General features: G+C 63.4%; 3 protein-coding genes across 3 annotated transcripts; 1 reads left to right on the top strand and 2 right to left on the bottom strand.

Annotated features, from left to right (window-relative positions):
- Nucleotides 1–102: 102 nt before the first annotated feature.
- On the bottom strand, nt 103–4,778 carry TAP1 (transporter 1, ATP binding cassette subfamily B member). Its single transcript, XM_010720599.4, has 11 exons — nt 4,576–4,778; nt 3,864–3,966; nt 3,660–3,790; nt 3,383–3,588; nt 2,741–2,938; nt 2,151–2,279; nt 1,873–2,058; nt 1,358–1,531; nt 947–1,106; nt 739–875; nt 103–601 (listed from the first exon to the last, which is right to left on the bottom strand). Exons 1-11 carry the CDS (start codon nt 4,673–4,675, stop codon nt 362–364), a joined length of 1,764 nt encoding a protein of 587 aa, XP_010718901.2. The 5' UTR covers nt 4,676–4,778; the 3' UTR covers nt 103–361.
- Nucleotides 4,779–4,855: 77 nt separating this feature from the next.
- TAP2 (transporter 2, ATP binding cassette subfamily B member) lies at nt 4,856–8,359 on the top strand. The gene is made up of 10 exons (XM_010720596.4): nt 4,856–4,904; nt 5,121–5,820; nt 6,030–6,160; nt 6,230–6,435; nt 6,646–6,843; nt 6,918–7,046; nt 7,182–7,544; nt 7,613–7,772; nt 7,838–7,974; nt 8,051–8,359. The coding sequence occupies exons 2-10, from the start codon at nt 5,225–5,227 to the stop codon at nt 8,228–8,230; spliced, it is 2,100 nt and encodes a 699-aa protein (XP_010718898.2). The 5' UTR covers nt 4,856–4,904; nt 5,121–5,224; the 3' UTR covers nt 8,231–8,359.
- Nucleotides 8,360–8,864: 505 nt separating this feature from the next.
- LOC100549340 (class I histocompatibility antigen, F10 alpha chain-like) lies at nt 8,865–11,625 on the bottom strand. Its single transcript, XM_085239045.1, has 7 exons — nt 11,465–11,625; nt 11,092–11,355; nt 10,582–10,857; nt 10,220–10,492; nt 10,040–10,147; nt 9,884–9,916; nt 8,865–9,541 (listed from the first exon to the last, which is right to left on the bottom strand). Exons 1-7 carry the CDS (start codon nt 11,529–11,531, stop codon nt 9,519–9,521), a joined length of 1,044 nt encoding a protein of 347 aa, XP_085095171.1. The 5' UTR covers nt 11,532–11,625; the 3' UTR covers nt 8,865–9,518.
- Nucleotides 11,626–11,696: the final 71 nt, after the last annotated feature.

Here is an 11,696-nt window from a genome sequence, read left to right as displayed (position 1 = left end):
GGGCTCTGCTCTTCCCACTGAGGGGAGTCTGGGCTCCCTCACTCTCCCTGCACTTGTTATAGCGCCGGGACTCCCCAGCATGAGATTCCCAACACAGCCGGGTACAAACATGCAACTTTATTCCTGGTTCTGTGTCACAGCCCTGGCTCCGGTGGCACCGCAGTCCATGCAGTGGCCGTTGTGTGTCATGCAGCAGTGATACTGCAGTGCGCCCGGCTCGGCATCCGTGTGCCCATGGCCCAGCTCTTGTGGTCCCTTGTCGCTGCCCGATGTCCCCACCTCCACCCTCAACGTCCCCATTCTCAGTCCCAATGCGCAGTGTCCCCATCCCACCCCCTGCCGTCCCCATCCATAACTCCCATTATCCCTCACCCCCGCTCCCTCTGTCCCCCTCCTCCGGTGCTCCCTGTTGTCCCCAGTCCTGCAGCAGCTGCCACGTGCGGCTGCCGGGGCGCAGCACCTCGTGGGGGGGTCCCTGCTGGCGCACCTCTCCCCCCTCCAGCACAGCCACCCGCTGTGCCCGCGCTGCCAGGGCTGCCCGCCCCGTCACCATCAGCACTGCTCGCCCCGATCCTCTGGCTGCGAGGATCTCCTGTTCCACCTATGGCAGGAGAAAAGGTCAGCGCAATGTCCTCAGCCACAGCCAGGGACTGAGGGTCTCCAGGAGTGGGAACCTCGGTATGCAGACCGAGGGAACATAGGGCTGAGGGGGATGTGGGGACATGGGTGACATCCCACCTGCTGCTGGCACTCAGTGTCCAGGGCGCTGCTGTGCTCGTCGAGGATGAGGATGCGGGGGTCCCGCAGCAGCGCACGGGCAATGGCCACCGCCTGCCGCTGCCCCCCGGATAGCTGTCCTCCCAACTCGCCCACCTCTGCGGGGATAGCGGGGTCAGGATGGGAGGGAACCATACAGGGGACGCGGAATGGAGCGGGGACACCATACCTGTGTCGTAGCCTTGGGGCAGGCAGGTGATGAAGTTGTGGGCGCCCACCTTGCGGGCAGCTGCTGTCACCTGCGCCCGGCTGCAGCACCCCAACCCATAGGAGATGTTGGCGTGGAGTGAGCGGGCAAAGAGCAGTGGCTCCTGGGGGACCACGGCCACCTGCAGTGGGAGGAACAGCAGTGGAGGTGATGGGGGTGGCTGGGGATGTATCAGGGACATCTGAGGACATGGTGGGATGGTTGGGGACACGGCAAGGATGGTTGGAGACTTGGCTGGGACACTGGGGAACACGGTGGTGATGGCTGGGGACTCAGACAGCTGGTGAACCAATGGGGATGGCTGCTGATGTGCAGTGACACTCGGTGACCCACGGGGACAACCAGGAGCCATGGGGACATGCGGTGACTCACCTGGTGGCACAGGTAGGAGTGCTGGTAGGTGGGGAGGGGGTGGCCATCCAGCAGCAGGCGCCCAGCTGTGGGCTGGTGCAGGCGTGACACGAGGGCCACCAGAGTGCTCTTCCCTGCACCCGGGGGTCCCAGCAGTGCCAGCACCTCCCCGGGGCGCAGCTCCAGCGATACACCCTAGGGACACAGATGTCACACCCACGTTGTCCCTGTACCCACCCCTTTATGGCCTCATGGCCTTCCTGCTGTGTCCTTCTGTCCCTGTTCCCCCGCAGATCCTTTGTTTTGTTTCCACACCTCTGATACCACATCTACACACCCATGCCCTCCCCACCATGTCTCTGTGTCACTCATCATGTGCCCATCCCACATCCCCACCATATGCCATGTCCCTGTGCCCTCAATGCCACATCCTCATGTTGCTCTGCAACATCCCCATACCATCCCCTCCATGTCCTCACACCTGTCACACTGTCCCACCATGTCCCCATGTCCCCTGGTGGTGTCTCTTTGCCCACCTTGAGGACGGGCTCCTGGCGCCCAGGGTAGGAGAACCAGACATCCTCCAGCTGGAGGTGGCCCTGCAGTTCACTGGGTGCCATTGTCCCCGAGGGTGCGACCTGTGGCTCCCGGTCCAGGAACTCAAAGATCTTTTCCGAAGAGCCCACAGCCTTCGTCAGTGTGGGGTAATAGCGGAGCAGGACCTGGGGACAGCGCGGTGATACGGCCAGGAGGGCAAGGGGACGTGGCAGGGGGACATGGGGACATGGGGATATGGGCATTCCCTTGGGCTCACCTCCACAACATCAGTGAACTGCATCTGGTAGAGGAGGAAGGTGACAAGGTCCCCAGTGCTGACGGTCCCCGCAGCCACCAGCTGCCCTCCATAGTAGAGGATCCCCACCTTCAGGGCCAGCGCTGAGAACTGAGGATGCCATGAGGTCACCAGGGGACACCTCCCCATGGGACACCAAGTTCCCAGCCCCACTCTGTCACCTCCCCGTGCTGTCAATGTCCCCCATGTCCCAGTACCCCACAGTTGTGCTATCTGTCCTCTCATGTCATCATGTTCCCAGTGTCCTCGAGCACCTATGCCACCCCATTCCCACATCGCTGCACCCTCCTGCCCCACAGCCCCTGCACTGTTGTGCCTGCCAAATCCTGATGTCCCTGTGCCATCATATCCACATCCCACAGTCCCCATGCCACTATATCCCCGTGCCCTGCCACCCCCATGCCATTATGGCCCCCAGCCCCTTAGCATTCTGTTCCTTTGTCCCACATCACCATGTCCCCATCTCCTGACATCTCAGTGCCATCACATCCCCACGTCCCCCAGCCCCATCCCATCAAATCCCCATGCTATTGAGCCACTCCATCCCGTACACCACTGGTCCAGGCAGAGACAGTGTAGAGGGCCACATCCTTCTTCTCCAGGCGGTGGCTCTGCTGTAGGCGCTGCCGATAGTGCGCAGCTGCCCCGTCCTCGTTGGCGAAGCTGCGCACGGTGGCCATGGCCTGGAAGGTCTCCACTGCCACCTCGCTGGCCCTGGCCTGTGCCTTCTGCATCTGTGGTGCCAGGGCCTGGAGACAGCAGTGTCACTGAAGGGCGCGTGGGAGAGGAATGGGGGCTGGGGAGGGGACAGTGCATGTATGGAGGAGTCAGAGAACACGTGGAGGGGATGGAGGGATCATAAAGGGGATGGTGGGCATGCGGAGGTGGGGATGTGCAGAGGACAGCACTGATGTGGAGGAGATAATGGTCACACATAGGGAATAGTGAGCACGTGGCAGGGATAGTGGACACGTGAAAGGGGTGTGGGGGCATATGGAGGAACAATGGTCACACAGAAGGGACAGCAGGCAGGAGGATAGTGGGCACATGAAGGGGACATCGGGCACGTGGAGGGGACAGTGGGCACATGGATAGGGCAACGAGTACATGACGGTGACACTGGGCACATGAATGCCACAACAGGCACGTGGTGGTGACCAAAGGCAGGTGGAGGTGCAGACAGCAGCCCATACCTGCTGGAAGTGCCCCACGGCCCTGGGCAGGGCCAGCAGCAGCGGCAGCGCCAGCGCGGTGAGCAGCGCCATGCGCGGGGACAGCCAGGCCATGGTGGCGAAGAGGCAGACGCCGCGTGCCAGATACCACAGCAGGAGGCTCAGCGCCTCGCCCAGCGCCTCGCGCACGTCCTCCGCGTCCCGTGTCACCCGCGTGGCCACATCCCCTGCCGGGTGACACACCGTCAGGGCCACCCAAACTTATCCCCGTGTCCCCTCCCAGCCCGGTGCCCCTCACCGGCCCCGTCGGCGCGCAGCTCGGCGATGTCCTGCCGCAGGACGGCGGCGAAGACACGGCGCTGCAGGCGGCTCTGCGTGCGGCTCAGCGTCCCCACGAAGGTCACATCGCACACCAGCTCGGTGACAGCGCTGCGGTGGCAGTGAGGTGTCAGGGGGTCCCACAGTGCCCCCCACCCGCACCGCGTCCCCCCCGTGCCAATACCTGCTGAGGCCCAGCAGCACCATGGGCAGGATGGCTGCCAGCTCGTCCTCGCGGGCCACCCAGTCGCTGGCACGTCCCGTGTAGTAGGGCACGGCCATCTCGCCTGTCACCACAACAGGGTCAGGGTATGGGGACCCCCCGAGGGACGGTGCCCCAGAAGTTCTGTGCTGCACCCCCAGTTTGGTGCTGCACCTCCAAATCTCAGAGATGAACCCCTAAAGCTCAGTGTTGCCCTCCAGTTGGCTGCACCCCCCACCCCCACCCCAAACCCATCTCCATTCCCATTCCATCACCATCCTCACTCCAACCCAACCCCAATCCCATCTCCATCCCCACTCCATCACATCCCCATTCCCACCCCGTCTTCAATTCCCATTCCATCCCCATCCCAAATCCAGACCCAATTCCCATTCCTCTCCCTATTCCCACCCCATCCTACGCAACTCCAATCCCAGTTCCAAACCCACACCATTCCCATTCCATCCCAACCCCATTCCCAGTGCCCAGCCTATCCCCATCCTCATCCCTACCCCCACTGAATTCCATTCCCATTCCCCACCCCGTTCCATGGCTATCTCCATCCCCACCCCCATCCCATCCCGTTCCCAATCCCATCCCCATCCCCACCCTTATCCCCATCCCCGCTACAATCCCATCCTCATTCAAATCCCAATCCCACTCCGATCCCACCCCCACTCCCCCCGACCCGTACCCAGCGCCGAGGCCGCCATCAGACCAATCACCGCGGCGCAGCGCCGGCGCTCGGGGCTCAGCGAGAGGAGGAGGCGGCGACCCGCGCCCATCGCCCCCATGGCGACCCCGATCCCACTCCGGCCCCGATCCCAATGCTCGGCAGCGGCCGCAGCTTCTCGGAAACGAGAGCGTCGCTCATTGGCTGAGGCCGTGCAGCAGCGGCGCAGCTCATTGGTCGAGACGGTGCGGCGTCATCAGTTGCCAGGCAGATCGGAACACTGCAGTTTGGAGAGGGGCGGGGAAATTGAAAGTGAAAGTAACGGCGGAGCGGGGAGGAGATGGAGAGCGGTGAGGGGCTGGAGGGGGCTGGAAGGAACTGATGGGGTCTGGTGGGGACTGGTGGTTACTGGTGGGGGCTGGAGGGAACTGGTAGGGACTGGAGGGGTTTGGTGGCCACTGGAGGAGGCTGGAGGGGTTCGGTGGCTGCTGGTTTGCGATCCAGGCAGGTCCGTGGGGAGCCGGGCTGGAAGGGATCCATTCTCAAAGCACTGCTGTGTGTTCCAGGTGCTGAGGGGAGCTGAGGATCTGTGTCAGGAGCACCCCGGGGAGCCAACCCGGTCCTGCTGTGCATCAGAGCTTCTGGGGGTCCACACCCCGCAGCCACGGTGATGCAGCCCCACATTCTGCGCCTGTCATGCACGCTGCTCCTGGCCGACCTGGCCCTCATGTTGGCCCTGGCCCACTTCTTCCCAGCGCTGGCTCAGTTGGGCCGGGTGGGCTCCTGGCTGGAAGCCGGGCTGCGCCTCCTGGTGCTGGGGGGGGCCGGGCGGCTGCTGGCCCCCAGGGGACCCCACGGGGCTGCGGTGCTGCTGAGCCTGGGCCCAGCCGTCTTCCTCACCCTACGGGGCTACGTGGGGCTGCCTGGAGCCGCCCCGGTGCTGCTGGCCACGGCCACGCCGTCCTGGCTGGTGCTGACCCACGGGACAGCCGTGGTGGCATTGCTCACCTGGAGCCTCCTGGTCCCCACTGTGGCCGTGGGAGCAAAGGAGGCAGAGGCCTGGGTGCCCCTGAGGCGGCTGCTGGCCCTCGCCTGGACCGAGTGGCCCTTCCTCGGCTGCGCCTTCCTCTTCCTCGTGTTGGCTGCGCTGGGTGAGACCTCAGTGCCTTACTGCACTGGAAGGGCCCTGGATGTCCTTCGCCAAGGGGACGGCCTCGCCGCCTTCACCGCTGCCGTCGGCCTCATGTGCCTGGCCTCTGCCAGCAGGTAGGGACCCCACACCCCTCCACAAACCTCATGCACCTCTGGTGGTTGTCTGATGGGTTTGGGGGTCTCCCTTCCCAGATCCCTTCCAACCCTAGCGGTTGCCTGATGGGTTTTGGGGTCTCCATTGAACTTTGGTGCTTGTTTGATGGGTTTGGGGCTCTCCGTTGACTCCTGATGGGTTTTGAGGTCAACTCCCAATTCCTTCCCAGCTCGCTGTTTGCCGGCTGCCGTGGTGGCCTCTTCACCTTCATCAGGTTCCGCTTCATTTTGCGCACCCGTGACCAGCTCTTCTCCAGCCTGGTGTACCGGGACCTCGCCTTCTTCCAAAAGACCACAGCAGGTACAGACCGGGGACACTTTTGTCCCTGTCCCCACGCCATACCCCAGCTCACCCTGCTCAACCCCGCAGCCGAGTTGGCCTCTCGGCTGACCACCGATGTGATGCTGGCGAGCAATGTGTTGGCACTCAACATCAACGTCATGCTGAGGAACCTGGGGCAGGTGCTGGGGCTCTGTGCCTTCATGCTGGGGCTGTCCCCACGCCTGACGATGCTGGCGCTGCTCGAAGTGCCACTTGCCGTCGCCGCACGGAAAGTCTACGACACCCGGCACCAGGTGATGGCAGGGATGGGATGGTGGGGATGGGCTGGCAAGGATGGAGACAATAGCAACGGGATGGGAACAGTGGGAGTGGGGAGAGCAGGATGGGGATTGTGGGTCCAGCACAGCCAGCGTGAGATGGCAGAAAAGAGTAGGGCAGGAATGGAAGTGGGATGGCGAGGACTTGGCCATCCCATGGGTGCTGACACCCATTGTCCCCTCCAGATGCTGCAGCGGGCTGTGCTGGATGCAGCGGCCGACACTGGAGCGGCAGTGCAGGAGTCCATCTCCTCCATTGAGACAGTACGAGTCTTCAACGGCGAGGAGGAGGAGGAGCACCGCTACAGCCAGGCACTGGACAAGACCCTACAGCTGCGGGACCAGCGGGACACAGAGAAGGCCATTTTTCTCCTCATCCGGCGGGTGAGGCTGGCATGTGGAGACACCCCAGTGTCTGTGTGGGATGGGGACATCCCCACTCAGCCCCATCCCTGCAGGCGCTGCAGTTGGCTGTGCAGGCTCTGGTGCTGTACTGTGGGCACCAGCAGCTCCGCGAGGGGACCCTCACTGCTGGCAGTCTCATCGCCTTCATCCTCTACCAGACTAAAGCTGGCAGCTGCGTGCAGGTGAGGTTGGGCAGTGCGTCCTCTGCCACCGGATCCCCATGATTATGGCCACATCCCCGTTTCCCCACCCTGGGTGCTGTGCCTAGGGGTCACATCCCCATGTCCCCACCCTGTGGGGGGGTCCGTGCCATGCAGGCACTGGCGTATTCCTATGGTGACCTTCTGAGCAACGCGGCGGCTGCCTGCAAGGTCTTCGATTACCTGGACCAGGAGCGAGCTGTGGGCACCGGTGGCACCTACGTGCCCACCAAGCTGCGGGGCCATGTCACTTTCCATCAAGTGTCCTTTGCCTATCCCACTCGCCCCGAGCGCCTCGTACTGCAAGACGTCACCTTTGAGCTGCGCCCTGGTGAGGTGACAGCGTTGGCGGGGCTGAATGGCAGTGGGAAGAGCACCTGTGTGGCACTGCTGGAGAGATTCTATGAGCCCGGGGCTGGAGAGGTGCTGCTGGACGGGGTGCCGCTGCGGGACTATGAGCACCGCTACCTGCACCGCCAGGTGAGGGGCTGGGGGGGAGTTATGACCACACCGAGTGGTGCTGGGGCTCAGCATCTTCCCTGGGGCAGGTGGCACTGGTGGGGCAGGAACCCGTGCTCTTCTCCGGTTCCATTCGGGATAACATTGCCTATGGGATGGAGGACTGCGAGGAGGAGGAGATCATAGCAGCTGCGAGGGCTGCGGGTGCTTTCGGCTTCATCTCTGCATTGGAGCAAGGCTTCAGTACCGGTGAGTGCAGGGAGCAGGGGGGACCCGGGTGTCTGACCACACTCATCCCCACCCCCGTCCTGCAGATGTTGGGGAGAGAGGAGGGCAGCTGTCGGCAGGGCAGAAGCAGCGCATCGCCATCGCCCGCGCTTTGGTGCGGCGTCCCACCGTCCTCATCCTCGACGAAGCCACCAGCGCTCTGGATGGGGACAGCGATGCGGCGGTGAGCACTGAGCAGTGTGTAGGGTGGAAGGTCCGGCCCTACAGTGCGTGCTGATGGGCAGCCGTGTGTCCTACAGCTGCAGCAGTGGGTGCGGAACGGGGGGGACCGGACGGTGCTGCTCATCACCCACCAACCGCGGATGCTGGAGAAGGCTGACCGCGTTGTGGTGCTGGAGCACGGCACGGTGGCCGAGATGGGGACACCCAACGAGCTGAGGACCCTTGGTGGACCCTACAGCCGGCTGCTACAGCGCTGACAACCATAGGGCAGCTGCAGTGGGATGCGATGGGACACGGGGAGCAGTGGCTGGCTCTGCTTCCAGCTACAGGACGGGAAGCGTGGGATGCTCTTGGATTTGTATGGAATAAAATGGAGATGCTTTGTAGAGGAGTGGGTTGGGAAGTGCGATATGGGCAGCTCAGCCTCAGCGCATGGTTGGTTATGGAAGCTGAGTGTTTGCCCTCAAAATGTGGTTGCAGCAGCACTGTAGGTTGTGGGGGGAAGGCACAGCTCAACCCAAAGTGGGACAGTTTCCAACTATGTATCCATATGAAAGCCATGCAGATACCACGGGGAGCGCGAGGGTGAATGCAGGGGGAGGAGGGAGCAGCAGTGTGCAATGGAGTGATGAGCAAAAAGTGGGGAGTGGGCAAAGGAGGTATGACACACAATGGCTACTGCATGGACTGCGGTGCCACCGGAGCCAGGGCTGTGACACAGAACCGGGAATAAAGCTGCATGTTTGTACCCGGCTGTGTTGGGAATCTCATGCTGGGGAGTCCCGGCGCTATAACAAGTGCAGGGAGAGTGAGGGAGCCCAGACTCCCCTCAGTGGGAAGAGCAGAGCCCCTAACAACACCCAGCTGGGGGAAAACAAACCAGGAGAGGGCTGGAGGGCAGCAGAACAATCATATTTATTTGAGTACAGGGTACAATGTGGGGATGCACAGAACTGCAGGGGGAGGGGCACAGCAGGGACATGAGAGTTTGGGGAAAGGAGGGATGAGGGATGTGGAGTGGGGAAGGGTGAGGATTACAGAGGCAGCAGGATGGGGGCAAGAAGGAAGTGCTGCAGGACATTCAGCTGGGGGGGGGGGGAAATATATGTAGGGACAGCTGGGAGGAGGAGCAAGAGATCCCAGCACACAGGGATGGCACTGGGAAAACCAGAGCTCATCCAGGACAGGGAGCAGGCAACCATGGGTGTGGGGTCACAGAGGGCAGGTGATGGAGGAGGGGGGGAAATATGGAGGGGGTGAGCAGCAGGCAGAGCAAAGAAGTGGGACAGCAGGTACTCAGCACCCTGAGCAGCCAAACCAGGACACAATCCTCTCACCCACCCCATCCAACCACAGCACGGAGCACACTGCAGGCAAACTGAGCACAGAACGCTCATCAGTTCATTTCACAGGAAGCAGAGCAGGCAAAGCATAACAGTCAGCATAGAAAGCAGAGGGGGAGATGCGTGAGGTTGAGGCTGTGTCCATCATCAACCCCAAACGCTGGTGGGGACAGCCTTCCACTTGCAGGCTGAAGCACAGCACTCAGATGACGGGGCGGTCGCTCCCTGTGGGGATGAGAAGAGATGGTATCCCATGGGACTGCATTCCCATCCCAACCCTAATCCCTGCAGAGCCCCAGCACAGCCCAGCCTTGGGTGCAGAACCACAGAGAGCACAGGGACCCTCCCAACCCCCAGCCCCACACCACAACACAACTGTGCCTGAGCTGTTGGATCCACCATCCATGGCTGTAAGGAAGGAACAGCCGTGAGTCCCGGCCCTGTGCTCAGTATGGGGCATGGAGCAGCCCCGAGCACCAGGAATGGGAACCCTGGGAGAAAGCGGGGACCCCAGGACCGCCCTGGCACTGGGCAGAGGTGGGGGACAGCTCTGCCCTCATCACTCACCGGGGGCAACGTTGTAGCCCTTCTCTTTCTTCCCTGCGGACAGAGAGATGCACAGATGTCAGCACAGCTTCACATCACAGCCAGGCTGGGGGCTCCCAAGGGGATCTCGGATCCCCCCCACAGCCCCGCTGTCCTCCTGCACCCCTCTGCTTTTACCTGCATGGCTTCTGCAGATGATGAATCCAACACCACCCACGATGGCGATGGCCACAATGCCGACAATCACCCCCACCACGATGGGGACCAGGTTGGGCTGTGATGGCTCTGGGGGAGAGCGGGGTCATCAGCAGGGGAAGGGGCAGCCCGGAGCTCTCAGCCCCACAGCACCTCACTCACCCCACGAGTACAAGCCGGGCTGTTGCAGGCTGGCGTGCTCCACGCGGCACTGGTACTTGTTCCCATCCTCCGGCCGCACATCGATGGTGACCAAGGTGTGGTAGGTGCCGTCGCTGTTGGGCGCGATGCCCCCCGATTGGGTGTCCTGGTTCTGCGCCACGCCGTCCTTCATCCAGCTGACGTCGATGGGCCGCGGGTAGAAGCCGTGAGCGCGGCAGGACAAGGTCAGGATCCCGTCAGCCTTCTTCCCCCACACTCGCACCTCGGGCGGCTCTGCGGTCGGGCGGCAGTGAGGGCCAGGCTGAGCTCCCCACGCCGAGCCCCCGCCCCACCTCCAGCCCCGCATCGCGGCCCCCCCTCACCTCTCCTCTCCAGCTCTGCCTTCCTGTGCTCCATGTATCTCCGCAGCCACTGCACACAGGTTTCCTCCAGGTAATGCTTAAACCTCTCAGCAACGCTCCCATCGTCCTCCCATTTCCTCTTGGTGGGAACTGCCTCTGGAACTGCTGCAGTGAACGTCTTCGTGTCTTTGTCAAAGGCAATGAAGTCTCTCCCATCATAGGCATCCTGGACATACCCCCGGGTGGTGCTGTTCCCAAGAATGTCACAGCCGTACATCCGCTGCCATGTGTGAGACCCTGAAACACAGCCGGGCAGGGGGTGAGGGGCCCCTCCGGCTCCGGGGTCCCACTGCAGTGGGGTTGGGTTGGGGTCCCCCCGGGACGCGGCACCCCGAGCTCGGTGCGGCTGTGACGGGCAGCCCCGGGACGGTGCCGCCGGGCAGGGCCAGGCCTGGGGGGCGCGGGCGGCACCGCGCCATGGAGCCCCGCCCCGCCCCGCTCCCACGGAGCCGCGGCCCCGGCCGTGCTCACCGCCGCTCTGGTTGAAGCGTTCCTGCAGTGTGCCCAGGTTCCTGCGGTAAACCTGCTCAGTGCTCTGTCCGGCCTCCGTCTGTCCGTCCCAGTACTGCTGGTCCATGTTGGCCGCCATCCACTCGGTGCGGGGCACGTACCTCCGCGCGGTGCTGTTATAGTGCACGAAGATCTCGCCGTCCACGTACCCCACAATCACGAACCAGGGCAGCCCGGTGCCGGGATCCGTCATCGCGGTGTCGAAGTATCGCAGGGAGTGTGGCTCTGCGGGGCCGGGGCGCAGTGGGGCCGTGAGCCGCGGGGGGGGGTCCCACGGGCACAGCCCCGCGCTGGGGTTACGGGCAGGGAGGGGTCCCGGTCCGGCCGCACTCACCGCCCGCCGCCCCGCACACGGCGCCGAGCAACAGCAGCCCCCAGCCGAGGGCCCCGCACGACCCCATCGCTGCGCACCGCTCCGCTCCCCGCGCCGCTCCTTCGGCTTTTTGGGCTCCTCAGCACCGCCCCGCGCCCCCATTGGTTCTTCCGCCTCCGCCCCGCCAATGGCAGCCGGGAGCGTGCGTGACGTCATCGGGCGCCAGGCAGAATGTGCTCCCGCAGGTTGTGAA

The sequence above is a fragment of the Meleagris gallopavo genome, chromosome 18 (assembly GCF_905368555.1).
Source record: "Meleagris gallopavo chromosome 18, MGAL_WU_HG_1.1, whole genome shotgun sequence".
NCBI lineage: Eukaryota > Metazoa > Chordata > Aves > Galliformes > Phasianidae > Meleagris > Meleagris gallopavo.
Note: the sequence above shows the minus strand (reverse complement) of the source record. Positions and strands in the feature narration are given on the sequence as shown.